The sequence below is a fragment of the Maylandia zebra genome, linkage group LG18 (assembly GCF_041146795.1).
Source record: "Maylandia zebra isolate NMK-2024a linkage group LG18, Mzebra_GT3a, whole genome shotgun sequence".
NCBI lineage: Eukaryota > Metazoa > Chordata > Actinopteri > Cichliformes > Cichlidae > Maylandia > Maylandia zebra.
This window is the reverse complement of record NC_135184.1, coordinates 4,502,541-4,526,313: the sequence shown is the minus strand read 5'-3', so window position 1 is coordinate 4,526,313 and position 23,773 is coordinate 4,502,541. Positions and strand designations below refer to the sequence as shown.

Below are 23,773 nucleotides of genomic sequence, written 5' to 3'. Positions count from 1 at the left end.
AGGTGATTGGTATATGTTTGTTAATTGCCATTTGGTCCCTTGTAAGTTATAAGTGACCTGTATAAACCTCATATTCTATCAGTTGATGGTGATGGTGTACTGCATCTGGTGCAGCCTCCTGTTGAGCCAGACCAACATGCAGTTATGAGTACTCTTAATACTCCACAGATTATATGAGTTTACAGTAGAACAGCAATGTTGTTAATTTCTTTACTACAGGAAAATAATGAAGAAACATTGACAGCTGTTACAGAGGAGGAAGCAACAGAGACACTTTATGAGGTTTACATCTTACAATGGAAAATATAACAATTGAATAAAATGTGGTACTATAATAAAACCATGGACTTTCTATGTCTCTAACAGAGTGATGATGGAAATGAAGAGGAAGAGGGTCCAGCCACGTCTCCAACAAACCTTTCCTCAGTAAGATGTTCAGCACTGATTTACAACCAACCTAAGTAGGCATGTACTATGAATGTCAATGCTATTTTCTGTGTTTCAATAGCTCCCTGTAAAGCAGCTGTACAAGACCCATTTGATCAAGAAAATAAAAAAATGTGACTTGGAAATGGAACACTTCAAGCAGCAGATCCAAAAGACCAAGATTGAGATTTTACTGCTAGAACATCAGTTAAGGGTGGGTGAAGTGGTCAGAGATGGACGAATTATTTCAGTGTTATATACTTATACATAATAATATACTTATTAATACTTTGTGTACAGGAAATACAGGCGACCAATAAAGCCAGTTGAACAAAAAATCTGTTTATTCTTCTTTCAACATGTTGAGATGATGGGTCAAAGGAAATGATTGTGACATATGGTGTCTCTGACTGCTCTTCCATCTTGTATGTCCGTGGGAGGGTCAGGATGTTCATGGTTTGGATCACTGCTGATGTTTGGTTCAGAAGGACAGTGTTCTCCTCTAATTGTGGCAATGTTGTGAAGAATCACACATGCCACAATAATGTCACATGCCCTTTCTGGGGTGACCCTGAGTCTTTGAAGGCACTGGAACCGGGCCTTAAGCATTCCGATAGTCATTTCAACTCTGGCTCTTGTCCTGCAATGAGCCAGATTATATCGCTGCTGTGGGCCCGGTTCAGGGTCAGGGTAAGGGGTAAGCAAATAGGGTAAACATGGATACCCCCTATCACCAAGCAAGTAGCCAGTGAACTCTCCTAAGACAGAAGGATACACTTCAGTTCAAATGTCCCTGTAGCAATTGGTCTTTATATATTTTAAAGTATTTTCAACTCACCATGTCCAAATTTTGTGCTCAGTGTACATTCACAAAAAATTCGTGAGTCATGAACAGAGCCTGGCCACTTGGCTTCCACATTTGTCATAATGTTGGCAGCATCACATATGATCTTCACAGTGCAGAGAACACAAATTAGCATCCATTACTATAATGAAATAATTTGTTAGTTTGAAATGCTACAGGGAACTATGTACCTGTACATTAATGCTGTGGAAAGACTTCCTGTTCACATAGTCTCCTTCATTTACTGAAGGAGCAATGATTGGAATGTGAGTGCCATCTATACAGCCAATCACGCCTGGGAACCCTGAAAATAAATGTAAAATTTAAGTAGTAGTTCAAGTATCACCACATCATGAATTGAGTTTTGTTCATCCTGATACCTGCAATTTTGTGGAATCCCTCTTTGATAAATCTTGTGGGTCTATGACCGGGGAACACCACAGACGAGTACAGACGAGTACAGGAGCCTGGTTTGGAGCCTGCAATGCGTCCTGTCATAGAACCCTCCAACGCATAGTGAGAGCTGCAGAGAGGATCATTGGTGTCTCTCTCCCCTCCCTCCAGGACATTTACAGCACCCGTCTCACTAAAAAAGCCCTTTGCATAGCGGCTGATCCCACGCACCCAATGCAAAGCTTCTTCAAGCTGCTGCCGTCGGGGAGGAGACTGCGGAGTCTCCAGGCCAGGACCAGCAGGCTGAAGGACAGCTTCATCCATCAGGCTGTCAGGAAGCTTAACTCCCTCCCGATTCTGCCCCCTCTCTCCTCCACGGTCTCACTGAACTCTGTCACACACACACAAACACACACACTCTCTGACTCACTCACTGGCCTGCACCAGTTACCAGTCACTTTGTGGAGCATTGGACTGCCATTACCTCATAAGACTTTGTTGTTACACTTTCTCTTACCGTACATTACTAAATCTCCATTTGCACTATTTGCCTATTTGCACTACTCTGCCTGGTTTACACTCAATGTCACTTACCCATTATATTGTATATTGTATAGCTTTCTTGTTATATGTAAAATTGTATTTATTTAAATTTTTACTTTTTAATTATTTTACTTGCATTTTTAATCACTTTTATATTTAAATATATTTAAATGTTCATTTGCTATTTATCTAGGGATTGAGAGTAACGCAATTTCTATTCTCTATATGTCCTGTACATGTGGCAGAATCGACAAATAAAGTTGACTTTGACTTTGACGAGACGTTTCAGTGCAACTGTAACATTCCTGACTGCCCGACAGACGGTAGCCTTGGAAACGTGCTCAGCATCACCAATATTATACAGAAAGCTCCCGTTTGCAAAAAAACGAAGTGCAATACAAATAATATGTACAGAACTGAGAGGATGTCCGCGATGTGTCACATGAGCAATATTAGGCCTGAGGATGTTATTCAAATGAATTATAGATTGTGCTGAAAAACGGTAACGTTCACACAGAAAATCATCAGGAAATGATCAAATGTCCAAACGCGCTCTAATCACTCTCTCCCGGCGGAGAGCTCTGCGGAGAATTTGGGCTTCAACATCTACTGGCTCTTCGAGGTAGGGGCACGCCATGTCCGACACTTCCTACTGTCAGGTTTCCGACAAAGAGGCGGAGACAGTCAGGGTTAGTTGTGGTAAACCTGCTAGGGGGCAGGTTAGCTTCACGGAGTGTGTCGTCATAGTGACTCACTGAGGCTTCATCTGAACTCGCTTTGTGAAACCGAAAACCCAGAGTTTTCGTTAACTCAGGGTATACTTACTCAGAGTTTGCACTAAACCGGCTTTCTGAAATAGGGCCCAGGGCCCTGTTTCAGGAAGCCGGTTTGGAAAACTCAGAGTGAAAAACGACACTCAGGGTTGAGTAACCCCGAACTGTCCAACTCGGAATATTCCGTTTCAGAAAGGCTGATAACAATTAGTTCAGTCAACGCGGAGTTGCTTTAACCCCAAGTGAAGCGCGCGGACGAGGATACATAAAGCCCTGATAAGCGGAGCACAGATTAAGCGAGTCACCATGGAGACGGAGGGAAAGAAGGCGCGGTCAATGTATTTTACAGCGCTTGAGGCCGAAATTCTGATGGCAGCATATGCCGATAACATGCAAATTCCGCGGAAAAAAGTAACACAGCCACAGCTGCAAAACAAAGGGAGCATGCATGGCAAAACATAGCCGACAGAGTCAATGCGTGAGTGTTACTTTAAACATTGATCTAGGGATTTCCACCCATTTAACACGTTATTTTATTTTATTTTTTATTTTATACATTTTATTTTGTGACGTGATGTGAGCGCAGGTGCAACCCAACAGGCCCCAAACGTTCCTGGCAGCAAGTAAAAATGAAATATAAAAATATAGTCCAAACAGGTGAGGTGTAATTGTATTATGAGCCACAGTGCTTGGTCTGTTTGTCCCATGTAAATCAATTGCAGTTAGAGGCTACATTAATTTTCTTTCTGTAAGCACTTATTGAAATTATCTGAGCACATTACAAGTACATATTTGCTTACTCTGTATGCTCAAATGTGACCCCGTTATAGCCAACAGAAAAAAAGCGGAGGCCCGAAAAACAGGTGGGGGTCCTCCACCACCACCACTCACAGAGGCTGAGCAGTTGGCCCTCAGCCAAAACAGTGGGCGCCCTGTGGCTGAAGGCATCTCTGCGGGGACATCCTCTGAGTCAGTAACCCCGCAAGACACAAGTGCCTACATAGGGGGTAAATTCAAAATAATACATGATGTGCATACATCCTTTCTTCACAGTCACCTTTGCAGTGCTACTCATTCATTTGATAAACTCTTTACCATAATGGATTATTTTGTAGTGAAGTTATTTTCCTACTGATTTTGCCTTCCCTCAGTCTTGGTTGTCTTTGAGAGCATAATGACAATGAAGTGTAAGGTGATTGGTATATGTTTGTTAATTGCCATTTGGTCCCTTGTAAGTTATAAGTGACCTGTATAAACCTCATATTCTATCAGTTGATGGTGATGGTGTACTGCATCTGGTGCAGCCTCCTGTTGAGCCAGACCAACATGCAGTTATGAGTACTCTTAATACTCCACAGATTATATGAGTTTACAGTAGAACAGCAATGTTGTTTATTTCTTTACTACAGGAAAATAATGAAGAAACATTGACAGCTGTTACAGAGGAGGAAGCAACAGAGACACTTTATGAGGTTTACATCTTTTAATACTTTGTGTACAGGAAATACAGGCGACCAATAAAGCCAGTTGAACAAAAAATCTGTTTATTCTTCTTTCAACATGTTGAGATGATGGGTCAAAGGAAATGATTGTGACATATGGTGTCTCTGACTGCTCTTCCATCTTGTATGTCCGTGGGAGGGTCAGGATGTTCATGGTTTGGATCACTGCTGATGTTTGGTTCAGAAGGACAGTGTTCTCCTCTAATTGTGGCAATGTTGTGAAGAATCACACATGCCACAATAATGTCACATGCCCTTTCTGGGGTGACCCTGAGTCTTTGCAGGCACTGGAACCGGGCCTTAAGCATTCCGATAGTCATTTCAATTCTGGCTCTTGTCCTGCAATGAGCCAGATTATATCGCTGCTGTGGGCCCGGTTCAGGGTCAGGGTAAGGGGTAAGCAAATAGGGTAAACATGGATACCCCCTATCACCAAGCAAGTAGCCAGTGAACTCTCCTAAGACAGAAGGATACACTTCAGTTCAAATGTCCCTGTAGCAATTGGTCTTTATATATTTTACAGTATTCTCAACTCACCATGTCCAAATTTTGTGCTCAGTGTACATTCACGGAATATTTGTGAGTCATGGACAGAGCCTGGCCACTTGGCTTCCACATTTGTGATAATGTTGGCAGCATCACATATGATCTTCACAGTGCAGAGAACACAAATTAGCATCCATTACTATAATGAAATAATTTGTTAGTTTGACATGCTACAGGGAACTATGTACCTGTACATTAATGCTGTGGAAAGACTTCCTGTTCACATAGTCTCCTTCATTTACTGAAGGAGCAATGATTGGAATGTGAGTGCCATCTATACAGCCAATCACGCCTGGGAACCCTGAAAATAAATGTAAAATTTAAGTAGTAGTTCAAGTATCACCACATCATAAATTAAGTTTTGGTCATCCTGATACCTGCAATTTTGTGGCATCCCTCTTTGATAAATCTTGTGGGTCTATGACCGGGGAACACCACAGACGAGTACAGGAGACGTTTCAGTGCAACTGTAACATTCCTGACTGCCCGACAGACGGTAGCCTTGGAAACGTGCTCAGCGTCACCAATATTATACAGAAAGCTCCCGTTTGCAAAAAACCGAAGTGCAATACAAATAATATGTACAGAACTGAGAGGATGTCCGCGATGTGTCACATGCGTAATATATGGCCTGAGGATGTTATCCAAATAAATTATAGATTGTGCTGAGAAACGGTGACGTTCACACAGAAAATCATCAGGAAATGATAAAATGTCCAAACGCGCTCTGATCACTCTCTCCCGGCGGAGAGCTCTGCGGAGAATTTGGGCTTCAACATCTACTGGCTCTTCAAGGAAGGGGCACGCCATGTCCGACACTTCCTACTGTCAGGTTTCCGACAAAGAGGCGGAGACAGTCAGGGTTAGTTGTGGTAAACCTGCTAGGGGGCAGGTTAGCTTCACGGAGTGTGTCGTCATAGTGACTCACTCAGGATTCATCTGAACTCGCTTTGTGAAACCGAAAACCCAGAGTTTTCGTTAACTCAGGGTATACTTACTCAGAGTTTGCACTAAACCGGCTTTCTGAAATAGGGCCCAGGTCAGACAGCCTAACATACTTCTGCTCCCCACCAAACAAAACACGCAGCAACATATTCTGTTCACAAAACAAAAGAGAAAAAAATAATAAAGGAAAGAGTTTAAAACTGTGGATGTACTTTAGAGCTTTAGTTTTTATACAAAATAGAAGCAGTTAAAAGTCAATATTACTTAACAGCTACAGCATGAAGAAATAAGTAACAGATTAACTGCTAATAAAGATCCTTTATCAACCAGTGTTACTGCAAATGGACCAAGTGTGACTAACATCTAATATTGTTTAATAACTTTAGTCTACTTATCAAGTATTGGTCACTCTTACTGCAATTCGCTTTATTTCTGTGAACAATTACTGTATATTAACATATCATTAACATTGCTGTCAATTAATTTATATAAAAGAATCTGAATTAATTCTAAATTAGTGTAAGCCTTTGGCATTTGCTTAAAAGAATATAAATCAGTAGAGTAAACTTTATTGTAATGTTACCCACTTTTTCTGATAGTTCCTTCGAAGCTAATTAGCGATTATTAGCTTACTAATAAACGGTAATTTAGTTGCTAAAACTATCCCATTAGACATGTGACAATAATATTATCTAAGCTGCACTTAGAAGAAATACATAGTTAACATGTTTTAGGTTAATCTTAACTCAGTGAGAATATAACGAACATTTGAACTTTTAGCAATGGTTAGCATGTAGCTACTCGACAATATCATTAAACCTATGGGTAAATGCTGCTAACTCGACATCAGTGTAACTATAAAGAGCTATTTAGTTTAAAAATACTTACTAAACAATGTTACCAGTATGGGAATGTTAACTTAACTTACCTGACTGTGGTAGCTCTCAGACCGCACACGCCTGCGGACTGGTACTAATCAACACTGTGTGGAGTTATGTCTTCACTCCGTGTCTACAGAACTTTACACTGACTTTTAACTCTGACGTTAGAGCTGGTTTACTCCTCACAGAGTTGTATATACTCTCTCTAGGTTAAAATAGGTTTACACTGAAATATTGACACTCCATTTTTTACTGTGCAGCACGTATAGTGGCTGTGTCCTGTTTTAAGATCATACATGTAAAATTGTTGTCTGACCTCCGTCTGCATGCAGGTAAACTGAGGGTCTGTTGAGCTGATCGCTGGTTTCGTGAGAAAAATGTCAGCTCGTTCTTTATGTTACAGAAGCACAGAGACACAAGACCAGGCGGAAAGAGACGATCGTTCGGTGAAAATGAGAATCTGCGAATGCAACATGTGGAACACGGAGAGTGGAATATGTAAACAAACCGGTTAACGTAACCCCCTCGGTGCACTCTGCATGCTAACTGTTAGCAGAGCTAGTGAAATCTCTGAAAACATCTGAGCACTTTTGCAAACATGTTCTATGTTGACAACCTGACCAGACATGTGAAGATTACGGCGCGACATTGGCAGCTAAAACACTGTTAAAAGTGTAGTTGGTGACAGAAAAACGGGATATTTTAAAACTACACCACCACCATTGCTGCCTGTGATTTGAAATGCATTCTGGGATACCTGGCTGCCCCAAGTCTACACAAGCAATCGATTATCTAGGATCGACCTGTTTTGACTTACTTTGCACGGCAACCAATCAAATGTTAGAGAAGCTGCATGGGCAGCGTTAACCCCGCCCCCTGAGTTTGATGGGTGAGGCTGACAGATAAAATTATTTCAAGATGAGAGCCAGACGCCAGGACTGCCAAAATGAAATAAATAAATATAGCATTAAATAATTAATTAAATGTGTCAATAATTAATTAAATGTGTCAATAATTAATTAAAATGTGAAATACATAAATAATTAATTAAATGTGTCAATAACTAATTAATTACATGTGTCATAACTATTTATTTAAGTAATTAATTCCAATTTTAATTAATTATTGCCACATTTAATTAATTATTTAATGATGTATTTAATTAATTCATTATGGCAGTCCTGGCGTTCCATAGTGCCCACCACCCAGTTTTAAATGCATGTAGACATTGAGGGTTCTCAGGAGGGGCCGTGCTGTACAGTACATGTACAGTGTCCATTTTTTATTTATTTATTTATTTATTAACCTTTATTTAACCAGGAAGATCCCATTGAGATTAAAAACCTCTTTTTCAAGGGAGACCTGGCCAAGATAGGCAGCAGCAGATGTCTCACAGTTACAGAAATTACTCAAACACAGGCAGCAACAACACACATGCAACAATAAGTGAAAGAATACAAATAAAATAAAAAATAAAATTCAATAAAATTCAAATAAAATAAAAAGTCAGTTAAAATGACAATCAATCTAATTGAAACAGTTGCATGTTATGGACTTGGCCTCAAGGATTCGTAGTTTAGATTTAAAATAAATCACTTAATGAAATGAATTCAGTCATTTTCCATTCCTTCTGCAGTTTGTTCCAGGCCAAGGGTGCTAAATGGACAAAAGCTCTTTTACCAAGTTCAGTTCGGGCAAATGGAACAGAAAGCAACAAGTAACCATGCGGACGAAGAGAATACCGACCAGCATGTTTCATTACAAGCAGGGAACATATATAAGAAGGCAGCAACCCAAGTATCGCCTTATATATAAAACTGTATAAATGAGAGTTCCTCCGACTTACCAAAGCAGGCCATCCTACCTGAGAGTATAACTCACAGTGGTGAGTCTGAAATTTACGGTTAGTGATGAACCTCAGAGAAGCACGATACACAGAATCAACCATTCGAAGACATTGAGCAGAAGCATTCATATATAGAATATCACCATAATCCAGCACAGGCAAGAATGTTGCAGCAACAAGCCGCTTCTTTGTATTAAAAGAGAAACACAACTTATTTTGAAAATAAAATCTCAGTTTTAACTTCAGGTTTTTCACAAGATTCTCTACATGTGGTTTGAAGGTAAGCAAGTCATCAATTAAGATTCCCAGATATTTATAGGTGTGAACCAACTCTATTTTATTACCTTCAAGAGTGGTTACTGATGGGATTGTTTGGGCTCGTCTCCTTGATTTAGAAAACAACATGAGCTTTGTTTTGTCTGCGTTGAGAACAAGTTTAAGCTGATGTAATGAGTGCTGGACAGCAGAAAAGGCTTTCTGCAAGGAGTCGATGGCTTGGACAAGAGTTGAACCACAGCTGTAAATAACTGTATCATCAGCATAGAAGTGCAAGTTTGCATCTGGCACATGTAGACTAAGATTGTTTACGTAAATGATAAATAGAAGGGGACCTAATACAGAACCCTGTGGCACTCCGTTGTGCACTGTAACAAAGTCAGAACATAGACCGTCAGATTTAATGCACTGAGTCCTGTTACTGAGGTAGTTTGAGAACCATGCCACTGCTCTCTCAGAGAGTCCTGACTGGAAGAGTCTAAGTTTTAAAATACAATGATCAACAGTGTCAAATGCTTTTGACAAATCAATAAAAAGGGATGCACAGTGTTGTTTTTTATCAAGTGCAATAGTAATATCATTTACCACTCTAATTGCAGCTGTGATAGTACTGTGATTCTTCCTAAAGCCTGATTGATATTCAGATAAAATGGCATTGATGTGCAAAAACTCCTTTAACTGCTCACACACAAGAGCTTCAAGAACTTTAGCCAGCACAGATAGATTAGATATTGGTCTGTAATTAGTTAACACTGCTGGGTCGCCCCCTTTTAATAGAGGAACAACAAAAGCTGATTTCCATACTGAGGGAATTTTATTCGTATCCAGTGTGAGGTTGAAAAGTGTTGTGAGAGGCTCTGCTACAAAATCAGCTGCCAGTTTCAAGAAGTAAGGATCTAGTAAGTCTGGCCCTGGAGATTTTCTAGGATCTAACAGTTTAAGAGCTTTACAGACCTCCTGCACAGAGAAAGGAACAAAGTTAAATGGCTGACCAGTGTACACCGGAAGGTTTGTGCCAGATTTTACAGAGACTGGGTTCAGAGAGTCAAACAAAGAGCCAGAAGATATAAAGTGCTTGTTAAAACAATTCATAATCTCCTTCCTATCATAAACAGGAACAGAATCCTTAAAAACATAGGTGGGTAGAGCGTGGGAGCTTTTACTCACTGAAAGAGACTTAATGATTTTCCAGAACTTCTGTGGATTATTTAGGTTCTCAGTGGTGACAGACAGATAATATTCTGTTTTAGCTTTCTTAATAGAGGAAGTACATCTGTTTCTTAGTTGTCTGAAAAGAAGCCAATCACTGGGGTAGCCTGTTTTCCTCGCTTTGGCCCAAGCCAGATTACGCTCATGAATGATATCTGCCAGCTCTTGGGAGAACCAGGGGTTTTCACGACCTTTTATCCTATATCTTCTTAATGGAGCATGTTTATTCACAATTTGCATAAACCCATCCTTAAAGAATGCCCACGCTAATTCTACATCAGGGATCAATCCTATTTTCTTCCAGTCATAATTTGACAAATCATGATAAAATGCTTGCTCATTAAAATGTTTAAGAGTTCTTTTAAAAATAATACCATGTTGTGACTTGGCCACTTTAGTATTTCTAATAGCAGCAACAACACAGTGGTCACTTAAGTCGTTACAAAAGACACCCAAAGATGAAAATTTATGAGGAACATTTGTCAAAATCAAGTCAATCAAGGTAGACTTTTCGGGGCTTTTGAGATTCGGCCGAGTGGGTAAATTGACCAGCTGGGTAAGACTGATAGAATCACAGAAAGATTTAAAATCATCTGAAACAGTTTTGAGCCAATCCCAGTTAAAGTCACCAGCTAGAACAAGCTCCCCATAATTTAGTCTGGACAGCAAAAGGTTTAAAGAACGCAGAGCTTCTGTGGAGGCAGAAGGGGGTCGATAGCAACAAGCAACTGTTATGCAAAGACCCTTTGCAACATTCACATTCAGAGCCAAAAATTCCAATTGTTTGCAAATTGATTCTGATAGAACTATTGTAGCATCAAATTTTGACTTAACATAAGCAGCAACACCACCACCTTTCTTAAACCTATCGGTGCGATAGATATTGTAGCCAGCCATGCTAACATGTTCATCAGATATATATTTAGACAACCAAGTTTCAGAAATGAGGACAATATCTGCATCTGTTGATTGAACCCAGATCTTGATCATATCCATCTTGGGTAACAAACTGCGCACATTAAGATGAACTATCTTCAGCCCAGGTGAGGATTTAAATTCAGATGGTGTCTGGCTACATTGCAGCTCAGGGCCTGGGTTAGGTTGCACATTACCAGATAAGAGCAGTAGTAAGACGATCAGAAGTCTCTGCTTTGTACTTATTGATTTTGACGTGTGAAATGTTGACACAAAGCAGGATTTTTCGTAACTAATTTTGTAATTGTACAAAGCAAGAAGGTTTTGAAGATGAGGTAAATCTTTCTGTAGTTCAAAATGATTAATGTCCTGTTCCAAATACATTGGAAATTGTACAGGATGTATAGCAGCAGTGACGCATGTAGATCTGGGAACCATGTCTCACAGAATGGGGTCACTGTTAAATGTTCTCATCTTAGAAAAATTGAGAGTCCAAAAGTCCCCCACGGCCAATAAGCAAAGTAAAGTTATTAAAAAAGCCATTATCCAAAACACAATGATTGTTGATGCTGAATTAAATAGGCTGCACAAACCTAGGATGGCAAGTAAGGCTCCAGCCAAAAGTTCGGGTCCTGGTGGCTTGCTAGCAGAGGGCTTCTGCTAGCACATTCACCAATGTGGTGTAGAAGGCTTCAATCAACAGCACAGCGCCCGATGTATTGCAGATAAGCTTTTCGAGCAGCACAGGCCTTGGTGTGGTGCTGATGTCTTGCACTAGCAACACAGATGCAGTTTGTTCAGCCGGCAGCAAAGGCCCTGGTGTGCTGCAGACGGCCCCAGCCAGCAGCACAGGCCCTGGGGTGTTGCCTATGGGTCCAGACGGCAGAACAGGCCCTGGTGTGCTGCAGATGGCCCCAGCCAGCAGTACAGGCCCTGGGGTGGTGCAGATGGGTCCAGCCGGCAGTACAGGCCCTGGTGAGGCTCAGTTGGTTTATGCTAGCAGCACAGGCCCTGATGTGGTGCCTATGGGTCCAGCCGGCAGTGCAGGCCCTGGTGAGGCTCAGTTGGTTTATGCTAGCAGAACAGGCCCTGGTGTGGTGCCTATGGGTCCAGCCGGCAGTGCAGGCCCTGGTGAGGCTCAGTTGGTTTATGCTAGCAGAACAGGCCCTGGTGTGGTGCCTATGGGTCCAGCTAGGCCCTGGTGCGGTGCAGATGGCCTCAGCCAGCAGCACAGGTCCTGGGATGGTGCCGATGGATCCAGCTGGCAGCACAGGCCCCGGTGCAGTGAGATGGCCTCATAAAACAGCACAGGCCCTGGTTGAGGCTCAGTTGGTTTATGCTAGCAGCACAGGCCCTGGTGTGGTGCAGACAACCTCTGGTAGTAGCAGAGGTCCCCCCCAAAAAAGACCACTTTCCAAGAATTTACAGAATAGTTTAAAATACTCTTTGTGTCTGTATCCAGGTTGGATGAGCGCCGAGTATTTGTATATGTGTGCATGAGGGTGGGAATGCATGTTTAGGTCTGTGTGCGCCTATTCGTCTGTGTCTATATGTCAGCTCGGGTCTTACACTCCACCCCCTTGGAACATCTCAGGCCCTCCAAGGTATGGAGGCTTATTTCCCCTCACCACACTCCCTGCTGGTGGCTGATGCCCTCAGACATCGGTGCGTTCTTGGTGTCCAGGGCTGGACGCTCAGGTCTGTACCAGCTCACTCCCCGGTACGGCTGCTTGGTGGGGCCTGGTGCCTGTGGCTCGGTCGGGCCCCTTGCGGGGGCTCGATTCACTCTGGCACAGCTGACTGCCGGCAGAGCCCGCGTGTACGTCACTGCCGCCCCCTCTGGCTTCTGCTCTGTGGCTGTTGGGTGACCCCTCATCTGGGGTTCTCTCAGCTCTTCCCAGGAAGGTGGCACGGTTGCCCCTCCGGTGGTCCTCTTTGGGCGCTCGCACTCTGGGGGCCTCTGGATGTCTGGGGCCTGGATCTCCTCCATGCCTGCTTCATGCCCTGGGGGACGGGGCTGTGGCTCCCCACAACAGCAGATCGCTACATGGAGAAGCCTTTTGAATAGACGAGCACTCATCCACACAGGTGTTCACACACACAAGCTACACCTTTCTTGGCTGCTACCTCAAACCACATTATGCGATGTCAATCTTGCGTGCTGCACAATCACATTCAGTATTTAATATTTACTGTTATTTACACTTAGCTAGATTATTGCAATGGTGTTGTGTTATTATGTTGCTCTTTTTTGCTTGTTTTCTCTTATTTTCTTCTCTCAACAGGTGACCTGGGAGATATTTTTTAAGTGCCCTTTCTCACTGTCCCTCTTCCCCTTTTCTTCCTTCCTTCCTTCCTTCCTTCCTATCCCCCAGTCATGTCTGTCCTATCTGTAACAACTGAAAATAAATTAAAATAAATAAATAATAACAAAGGTTGATCAAATGGACCAATATGGCAAGGCCGTGATGGTCCATTTGGTAAATTAAGTTAGTTGGGCATCTTTTTTGGCCTTCAGACAATAATTCTGATGGCTAAAAAACGAAACGGGACAACAACAAGAAAAGAAAGAAAGAAAAAAGTAATAAAAATGTATCTAAAACATATTTTAAGATGAATCTTTTTATGACTGAGTAAAAAAAAAATGCTAAAATTCGAGTGCAGTGTTGAGTAAAATGGTTTTATTAAAATTTAATTGACCCTTTGAAATTATTTGTTGGAAGTCTTAAATCCCACTGAACAGGGGAAGAGAAAGAGACAGAGACACAAAGATAGCAACACAGAGGTAAATAAACATGGAGACAAGACACTGAGAATAAGACAGAAGGGGAAATGCCCAAAGTCTCATATCTCTGACAAGTTAAGTCACTTTTATTCATAAAAAAACCCAGAACTTAAATATAATTATAAACCACACATAAACATAATCATAGAACAATTAAAAGTATAACATACCAAAAACACATCAAATGGAGAGTGAAGCAAATATTATTAATAACAACAAATGCACATATTAATAATATAAACCAAAATCCTTCAATAAAAAGGCTACAAACAGAAACAACAATTTGAAACAGCAATAAGAAAACAGTGAAAGTGACTACAGATATAGACCTTCCTAGGGAGGCCTGAAGTGCAAACATACCCTCTACACTCCCTTCATAAAACAGGGGACCATGATTACCACCATAGTTGGCTGGTCTGAAGGCACTGACCTCAACTTCCATACAATGTTTGAGCAGGACAACCAGGACAGACCCACAACATACAGAGCCTTAAGTGACCGCAGGCAAATCTCATCCACCCCACCACCACAGTGATGGGCAAGTCTCCCTGCCCACTGTACAAAATGTGCTTCACAGACGTTGTTTCATGTTGTAAAGATTGTGCCTTAAAAAAATAGCCACAAGAAGTTTTAAAGAAATCTTTATTTCACTTTTAAGACACATAACCAACACCAACATACGAATCAACAGGATGAGCACATGCTGAAATTCAGTCTTCATGAAAATCAAGATTAAATCACAAAATGTTTGGTCTCATGTGTGTTTCTTTCCAGCTTTGACTCTGTGGAGTAAAACCTCTCCACTAAACAAAAAAATAAAACATCTCAGCAACTTTTTTGTCACCTCCACAGCTCAACACGATACAAATATCACATCAAATGAATGTAAATACGTGTTTCATCTTCATTACAGGTTTTAATGGAATATGCAACAAACAGAATTAGGGCTGTGACATATCATATGATCTGCAATAATACTGGTATAAATGTTTACAAAAAAGTGTGTTTAGAGGAACATCATGTGTTTGCATTCACCCCAATGAGTCAACCCCAGTCATGTCTCACAGCCAGAGCCATATGTCGGGCTCCAGTCACAGTTTGGTAGCTGAATGTTCGCAAAATATGCAAGAAAACTTTTCCCACTGAAAGTGAAAAAAGCAAACCTGTTACAACACTTTAAGCAAAAACACACTTGAGTACAACCGGGCTGTGAAGGCACGTGAGCAGGAGATACTAGCAGCAGTGATGTGCGACCCAAAGGTAAACAAATGATTCAACCATGCATCACTGGAGCACTCGCGAGTTACATTTCATATAACAGCAAGAGCAGTCAGTGGATGGAAATTACTGATGTGCTACACGGTGGAAAAGCAGGAGGTTAAAAAGCTCGACCCAAGATGAAACAAACCAGGTAGAATTTCTTTTCCTTATATGCAGAGGTGGAAAGAGTACTAAAATATTTTACTCAAGTAAAAGTACTATTACTTTGCTGAAATTTTACTCAAGTACAAGTAAAATTACCTGTCTAAAAATGTACTCAAGTAAAAGTAAAAAGTAGCTCATTTAAAATGTACTCAGAGTAAAAGTTACATAGTTACTTTTCTGTCAGCAGGAGGACAGCCGCTTCTGAGTAGTGCAAAAAAGGACAGTGGGATATAAATCTCAAAGTAGTTCTTTTTTAGTGAAAAGAAAAACTTTACAAATTAAAGTGCAGTGGCAGTTAAACTGCAAGTCTATACATGAAAATGGATAATGGTCACCAAACCAATCAACCAAACCAAACCGTCAGGTATCACAGTGTTTTCAATACAAAACCATATCATTCTTTCACATGAGAATGTGTTCTAAACTGTCAAATAAGAGAACAAGTACTGAACTGAACGGCAGCTGCTTTAAAAATGTTTTTGAATTTTTTAAACTTGGCCCTGCCCTACTGTACCTCTAGATTAAAGTTCCTTTGTATCCATCCTAGAGTGTTACTCTCTGAACTTCCTGTTAATTTTGAGGAGCAGTTGATTTTCAGAGTTAGTAGAGTTCATCCTTGCTCACTTTGCAGTGAACAGTAGTCCAGCACAGCTAAAGAGACGCTCGAAGGCAGCTGAGGCAGGCAGGCCAGTGTTAAGTTTGAGAGAAAGTTTTTTGATGTCCCTAATAAGACATCAATGCATTACATAGCTACCGCTGGTAAATTATACCAATATACCTCGTGGGGTTTTTTTTATTGGACAGTAACAGGCTAGTTAACGGGAGGTTGCAAGTGCTAATTAACAAGTAACAGAAGTCAGCTGTCTTTGACTAATCTAAGGTAAGTGAGCGCTCTGTTATTCTTTTGCCTGCAGTGTGAACATATGTGGGTTAAGTAAGAAAGTAGCCGCTTCTGTCTTTAATTTAACTATTTTTTTAAATAAATTCTTATTATTAACAAACAGGAAAAACGTAGGTAAACACATTTTCTTTTGGCAATTTACCAACCCAGTAAAAAAAATGTAAGTTGCGTGGACAACAACGTGCCCGATTACAGCAAGTTGCTAGTACCAACCAACGTTATCTGTGTTCTTCACAGATGTCTTAACTTAATGTGATTAATTTGAACACAGCCTTTTTGCTACCATAACGGTACGAGTTGTATTTAACTTACCTCCACATGCTTGCGCAGGTTTGATGTGGAATTTTTAAAAGCTGCTAACTCGGTCTCTCTGGGCAAACACAGCTTACACTGCATAATAAAGCTGTTGCCTTTCTTGCACTTGAAGCCGAAATGGTCCCTTAAATACGGCCAGGGGTTCACATCCGTTTCTTCGAGTTCAGGGTCAGCAGAATTCGACGGGGCTTCTTTTTTCACTGGATCCATAACACCGATGTCAGACTCCATCTTTAACGTGACCTTAGCGCCAATTTGTTCTACTACCCATCATTCCCTGCAGTATTTCCGAAGTGCAATGGTTTTTTTAATTTACTCAGTAACGGGTGTGATTGAAAACGTAGCGAACTACAATACTTTTTAAAAAATATACTTAAGTAAAAGTAAAATTACAGACTTGAAAAATGACTTTAAAAAGTACAAATACACAAAAAAACTACTCAATTACAGTAACGCAAGTAAATGTAATTCGTTACTTTCCACCTCTGCTTATATGACAGAATTGTGCAGGCTCCGCATTACAAGGTTATTTTGGATATTAAGCTAGAGTGTAAGCACTTGTAATACACTTTTCTTAAAACTTCCAGGAAAAACACCCCTGAGGATACTTATGTGCTCATATTTCATGTATGCCGTGTCACTAACATTGCACTATAATGTTGTTCATAGAGTATTTAAAGGTAGAATGGGAGGCAGAGCCTTCAGCTTTTAAGATTAGACTTAAAACTTTCCTTGTTGCAGATGGGGGTCCCTCCCTGAGCCTGGTTCTGCTGGAGGTTTCTTCCTGTTAAAAAGGAGTTTTTCCTTCCCACTGTCGCCAAAACGCTTGCTAATAGGGGGTCATATGACTGTTTGGGTTTTCTCTGTTTTCATTGTATTATTGTTGGGTCTTTACCTTACAATATCAAGCACCTTGAGGTGGCCACATTTTCACACTTTGAATTAGCTAAGCTGTCATCAGTGACAGCAGCTCACTGGAAGAGAAAGATGGAAAATCCATCATTTACTTACACATATAAATGCTGCTGCCTGCCGAGCTGATAAAATGTACATTATTTTTTTTAAATGTAAGTTTCTTGAAATATTATTTTGAGGCTATATCTCCCACCCCTACATACAATAAACAATACAGAGAGTTTTTTAAGGAAGGAGGTCATCTGATCTGCTCTGATCTGGCTTCTCAGTGGACTGCTTCATCTGACAGTTCTCCCACTTTTAACTAGTGTGAATCCTCATGTGTCTTTGTAACTGTATCCTCTGAATGAAGCTTTTCACCTGTGTGGATTCTCATGTGAGTTTTCAAGTTTATCATCAGGCTGAATCTTTTTCCGCAGGTGCTGCAAGAATGTGGCTTCTCACCTGTGTGAACCCTCATATGTCTCGTTAGTTTGGATCTGTACTCAAAGGTTTTTCCACAAATCTCACATTTCACAAACTTTTTACTTGTGTCAGTTTTACGCTGACTCTCTGACACAGGAAAGTTGTCTTGCTGATCTCTGCTCTCTGGTTCAGGAGAGCTGGAAGAAAGGAGATGTTCACTGTCCAGCTCTGGCTCACTTTCCTCATAAGTAGGAGCCACCATGAAGATAATAATGCCTTCAGTCTCCTGCTTCACTACAAGCTGATCTACGTCCTGACTGGTGCAAGGTTCCTCCTCTTCCTCTTTTATCTGTGGAAGCTCCGGATCCTCCTGGTCGAGGCTGAAGTTTCTCTCCTGGTCCCCAAAAACCAGTTCCTCCTCACATTCATGCTGTTGTGGGAAAGCTGAGGTGACAAATGGACAAAATTACTTGTCTTAGATAAAAATAGAAGTATAACAAGAATGACTACTCGGCAGTGGTGTCTACAGCTGTCCATTTCCAACTCTACAACAGAGTTTAATCAAAATATCATCAGAAATATCATCATATCATTTACCCAGACCTGGAAACTGTTAAAATAAGATTTCATGCACTCACTTCTAACACGTTAGTAAATTTCTATGCACCAATCACAGTTTGTCCACCAATTACTGTTGGAAAGATGTTTATGTAAATGATAAGACAAACATCAGACAGAAGGGGAAATTTAAAAGTAGGATTAAAATATGGGGATAAAAAGCAGCGAAGCTCTCAGAAAACCTCGACTAACAATCAGCTGAGTTTATTTAAACACTGGCCTTGAAGAACTCTGATGTGTTTCCAAAATATCTTTATTGAATGAATTAAAGTCATATTAATTTTTAGGTAAGACCATTACGGTTTTACATACCCCTGCTGTGTAAGTTCATTTCAGGTTTCCAGATGTTATCCAGCTGTCTGAGCTGCTCTTCTTCAGTCCAGATGAGGCCTTCATCCTCCTGTTTGAGTACAATCTTTTCTACGTCATCGCTGATGCAGAGTTCCTCCTCTTCCTCTTTGATCTGTGGAGGATCTGGGCCCTCCTGGTCCAGACTGGAGTTCCTCTCCTGGTTGGAGACCTGCTGGTCATACAGGCCCTCCTCTTCCTCACACTTCATGTTAGGGGGAGATCTTGAGGAACAAAGGGTCACTGAGGAAAAAGGTTAATAATGTGATGACAGGAAAACACATCTGAGCAAATATAGTCCACTCTGAGCATGTCCTCATATGGGAGTGAAATTTAAACTGTACAAATGTGAAAAATGAAAGTGTAAGTTACTCTCGAGCTCTGATACTCTTATTAGGAAAGTTCAGAGTACAAATCATTCAGGTAGCTGCTGCCAGCTTCACGCTGCAAGTAAATGTTTGTCATTGTTGTAGATTAAACTGAAAATCTCACAGTGCCATAGCAGATAAGTACCAGTCAGGTTTCACAGCCAGTCATTGCACAGAATCAACCCAACTAAAGTCATCAGTGATCTGAAGATTATTAGGGACTCAGAGTTTCAGTCTTAGTTCTATTTGATCTCATTGCTGCCTTTGATACTGTTGATCATGACATTTTAAATCAAAGGTTTCATCATTTAGTTGGTTTAACCGGACAGTTCTCAATTGGCTCTCGACCTTTGACCCAGTTAAACCTCTCAGGTCATCAGGTTCAGATCTGTTAACTGTTCCCAAAATCAGATGTAAGTGTGCTAAGAGTGTGTTCAGTTACTGTGCTCCTGTTCTTTGGAGCATGCAGCCATAGTTTGCCTGCTGTGGCTGCATTCAAAACTAACAACTATGTTTCCATGCTTTGTGAATAACACTGACATCTGTGAGATTTGAGCTGATTTAGTTCGAGTTAAGACTGTTTATTAGAACATTACAAAGTTATTTTAAAAACTTCATCATTTTCTTGAACCCAAATATAATTCAGTTGAAAAATATACATTTTAACATGAGGTGAGGATGGTGGGGGAGGCACGATGGTCTTGTAGGGTTAGACCCTGATTAAGGGGTATTTTTGAAAGTAAAGCCCATCTCTCAAAGTCCCTGCCGGCCTGCCTCCACCTCGGGAAGTCTGTGGGTGCAGACGGAGGTGAGGAGCACCACAGGCGGCAGAGGACTGTCTGTAGCCCCGGAGTGAGGGTCAGAGAGCCGAAGCAGACAGCGAACTGTGGCACAGTGCAGAAAACAGAAGCTTTCCCTCCCTGCCTCCTTTATCTTAATCTTCTAAATAAATCTTCTATAAAGGCACTTTCTCTCGGTCTCAAGGTTTGTTTAATGCTAAAAGTTCACCGTAAAAAAGAGACGCACTTGTGTGATTAGCCGCTCCCTGATTTCAGTATGTTAGCCTACAAGCTGAGCTCTGATCAGGTCCTACATGAGTTGTATTCTTGTGTTAGTCCACTGAGACCATCGCAGTTTTACCTGTTATGCGTAACTTTATCTCGGGTTTCCGGCTGATATCCAGCAGTCTCTGCTGAAGGTTGATCTCATACTGGACGATCAGACGTTCTGTTAACCTCAGAGCAGATTTCTTCTGCAGCAGTCAGCCGGTCTCTCCACTATTGCTTCTAAACGAACAATAAAAAAAAATGTAATTATAGAAAAACACTTCTGAGAAGATAAAGTTTTAGTTAAAGTCTGTAATGAGGGCATGTTGCTCACATTTGCAGGTGAAATTAAAAGTGTGTAAAAATGAAGTTATTTGTGCACTCTGATGCAAATGAGAACTTGAGTTCTGACATTTTTCAGCAACATTAAGAGTAAAAAAAACCTTTCAAACAAAAAAGAACTCACTTATTACTGACTGACTGATGATCTATTTTGGAGTTGATCTCGAAACTGATCTACATCTTGATATTTTTCAAAATAATCTTCACTATTGGGGGTGGCTGTAGCTCAGGCGGTAGAGCAGATCATCTACTGATCGGTTCGATTCCCGGCTTCACCTAGTCTGCATTTCAAATATCCTTGGGCAAGATACTAACTCCAAGTTGCCTCAAGTTGCTCTTTGATCTGTGGAATGTGTGTCTGAATGTTGGTAGAAAGCACTAAGAAAAATGTGCTTGTGCGAATGGGAGTGAGTGGGTGAATGCACAAGTTTTGTAAAGCGCTTTGAGTGCTCAAGATTGAGTAGAAAAGCGCTATATAAGAACCAGTCCATTTAAAACTCCCTGTCATGTTTTCACGAATACACATTAAATAGATCTGACTGATACAAACTGTAGGTTTAATATTAATGTTAACACTTCAGAAAAGCGATTACAGTTTTACCGCTGGTCTGTAAATCTTTCTCAGGTTTCCAGATGTTATGCAGCTGTCTGAGCCGCTCTTCCCCGCTCCAGACGACGATGCCTTCATCCTCGTGTTTCACTACAAGCTGTTCTCCCTCTTGACTGATGCAGAGTTCCTCCTGTTCCTCTTTGATCTGTGGGGGATCTGTGTCCTCCTGGTCCAGATTGAAGTTCCTCTCCTGCTTCCAGACCTGCTGGCCAGCCAGATCTTCCTCCTCCTTACACTTCATGTTGATGTGGGACTTGAGGAACAAAGTAAAAAGAAAAAGATTAGACAGGTAAAGGTGCAGCCTCAGTCAGCAGGGCTGTACACTGTGAGCATGTTGCTCACATATGTGAGAGAGGTTTGTACAAATGTTTCAGAAGCACCATGTGACTCCCTCTCTTTGTTGGAAAGTCTTATTAATTCACTTTATAACTATTACTTTGAAGATAAATTTCTACCATCACAAAAATATTATGACCTCTTTAAAAACAAACAACGGCAACTACATGACTTAAATTCCATGTTTAGATGAAGGTAATGGTCAATGCCTTTTGACAGGGGAAAAACCTCCACACAGAAGAATCTTACTTGGCTGAATCATAAATTATTCACCATGATTAAAACTGCAGATGAGCAATAATCTGCATTTTATTTTAGCCAAAGAGGAATGTTTCTGTTTGTCTGTGATCTGACTTTTTCTGCTGGCTCCAAATTTCATTTTATCCTGTGTAAGTTTGTTTCTCTTCCTGTTAACTAGCAAAGTCAAAATCACCTTGATTCATTTAACTTTAATTCAATTATAAATGTAATCATTTTATTGAACAATTCATTTCATTTCAATGAAAAACAATTACTTAAAAGAAAGAGATTAAGTTGGAGAGAGACATGTGGCCATCTTTTAGTGAGTTAGACCCTGATTAAGGGCTATTTTTAAAAGTAAAGCCCATCTCTCAAAGTCCCTGCCGGCCTGCCTCCACCTCGGGAAGTCTGTGGGTGCAGACGGAGGTGAGGAGCACCACAGGCGGCAGAGAACTGTCTGTAGCCCCGGAGTGAGGCGTCGTGAACCGAAGCAGACAGCGAACTGTGGCACAGTGCAGAAAACCGAAGCTTTCCCTCCCTGTTTGGTTTTGATGTGTCTCATGAAAGTCTATTGTTAAAAGTTTACCTTTAAAAAAAACGGACGCACTTGTTTGATTAGCTGCTCTCTGATTTTAGCCTGTTAGCTTACAGACTGAGCTCAGATCGTTCCTGTGTTAGTTCATTGAGAACATCACAGTTTTACATACCTGCTGCGTGACTTCATCTCGGGTCTCCGGCTGATATACAGCAGTCTGAGCCAGTGGCGGATCTCATCATCCTGGACGACTGTTTTTAATGTTTTTAACCACGGAGATTTCTTCTGCATCATCAGTCTCTCATTGTTAAACTCTCCCAGAAACTGAAGACTTGTGTCAAGCCAGCCTCCAATTCGAGACTTGCAGTCAAGCCAGCCTCCAGTTTGTTTTACGTTCCCTGTGTATTCAAAGTATTACGGGAATGGATGTGGAAACCGGATTTCAAAATAAAAGCCAACTTCGAGTGAATTAACAGATATGTTAAGAACATAATAACATATAATTTAGGCTTTTTTTTTTTTTTTTTTTTACAAACTCTAATGTTAGATCTATATGACACAGCCTTGTACCCTAATTGTGCCCTGTCACTATCAAGGCCATCTTATTTTGGATTTCAAAGTAAAAGCCCTGTGAATCTTCATTTTTGAACTACTCTTTCAATGACTTAATAATGCTCTTAAAAGCAAAAGTCGTATTTCCAAATACTATTTGAACTTTATATCAACACTTTCCAACCACAGTCTTTTTACAGTGATACCATATCAATATCAAGTCAGTCTGATTTTGCCTTTCATAGTAATGGCCCTTTGAAATTGTCCATAATTGACTTAATCTTCTAACGATTCAAAATGCTCTAAAATGAAAAATTCTTGTTTCCACAGGGTAATTCCACCTTAGATCAACAGTATACAGCCCCACAGTGATACCATATCAATATCAAGTCATTCTGATTATGCCTTCCAAAATAAAAGCCTTTTTAAATTGTCCATAATTGACCTAACTTTCAGTGATTTCAAAATGTTTTAAAATGGAAATTTCCTGTTTCCACAGGGTAATTCCACTCCAGATCAACAGTATACAACCTCACGATGTTACCATATCAATATCAAGACATTCTGATATTGCTTTAAAAAATAAAAGCATTTTCAAACTGCCCATATCTGAGTTGCTCCTGGAACAATTTCAAAATGCTCTAAAATGGCACATTCCTGTTTCCACAGGGTAATTCCACTTTAGATCAACAGTATACAGCCCCACAGTGATACCATATCAATATCAAGTCATTCTGATTTTGCCTTCCAAAGTAAAAGCCTTTTCAAATTGTCCACAATTGACCTAACTTTCAGTGATTTCAAAATGCTCTAAAAGTGAAATTTCCTGTTTCCACAGGGTAATTCCACTTTAGATCAACAGTATACAACCTCACGATGTTACCATGTCAATTTCAAGTCAGTCTGATTTTGCTTTCAAAAATAAAAGCATTT

At 40.6% G+C, this 23,773-nt stretch overlaps 1 protein-coding gene and 2 long non-coding RNA genes across 5 annotated transcripts; all 3 read right to left on the bottom strand.

The window, feature by feature from the left end:
* Positions 1–66: 66 nt before the first annotated feature.
* On the bottom strand, positions 67–1,715 carry LOC143413742 (uncharacterized). The gene is made up of 3 exons (XR_013094358.1): positions 1,462–1,715; positions 1,265–1,376; positions 67–1,184 (listed from the first exon to the last, which is right to left on the bottom strand). It is a non-coding gene; the product is annotated as an uncharacterized LOC143413742 (long non-coding RNA).
* Positions 1,716–4,429: 2,714 nt separating this feature from the next.
* On the bottom strand, positions 4,430–7,481 carry LOC143413738 (uncharacterized). The gene is made up of 3 exons (XR_013094354.1): positions 6,901–7,481; positions 5,019–6,123; positions 4,430–4,938 (listed from the first exon to the last, which is right to left on the bottom strand). It is a non-coding gene; the product is annotated as an uncharacterized LOC143413738 (long non-coding RNA).
* Positions 7,482–14,509: 7,028 nt separating this feature from the next.
* LOC112431534 (uncharacterized) lies at positions 14,510–22,731 on the bottom strand. 3 transcript variants are annotated; one of them, XM_076877138.1, is made up of 5 exons: positions 22,461–22,660; positions 21,161–21,430; positions 20,320–20,465; positions 18,776–19,054; positions 14,510–18,289 (listed from the first exon to the last, which is right to left on the bottom strand). In XM_076877138.1, the coding sequence occupies exons 4-5, from the start codon at positions 19,020–19,022 to the stop codon at positions 17,745–17,747; spliced, it is 792 nt and encodes a 263-aa protein (XP_076733253.1). In that variant the 5' UTR covers positions 19,023–19,054; positions 20,320–20,465; positions 21,161–21,430; positions 22,461–22,660; the 3' UTR covers positions 14,510–17,744. The 3 variants fall into 3 exon arrangements, with proteins under 3 accessions (XP_076733253.1, XP_076733252.1, XP_076733254.1); XM_076877137.1 differs by having other exon boundaries at positions 21,169–21,430; positions 22,461–22,658; XM_076877139.1 differs by lacking the exons at positions 20,320–20,465; positions 21,161–21,430 and having other exon boundaries at positions 22,461–22,731.
* Between the last annotated feature and the right edge of the window lie 1,042 nt (positions 22,732–23,773).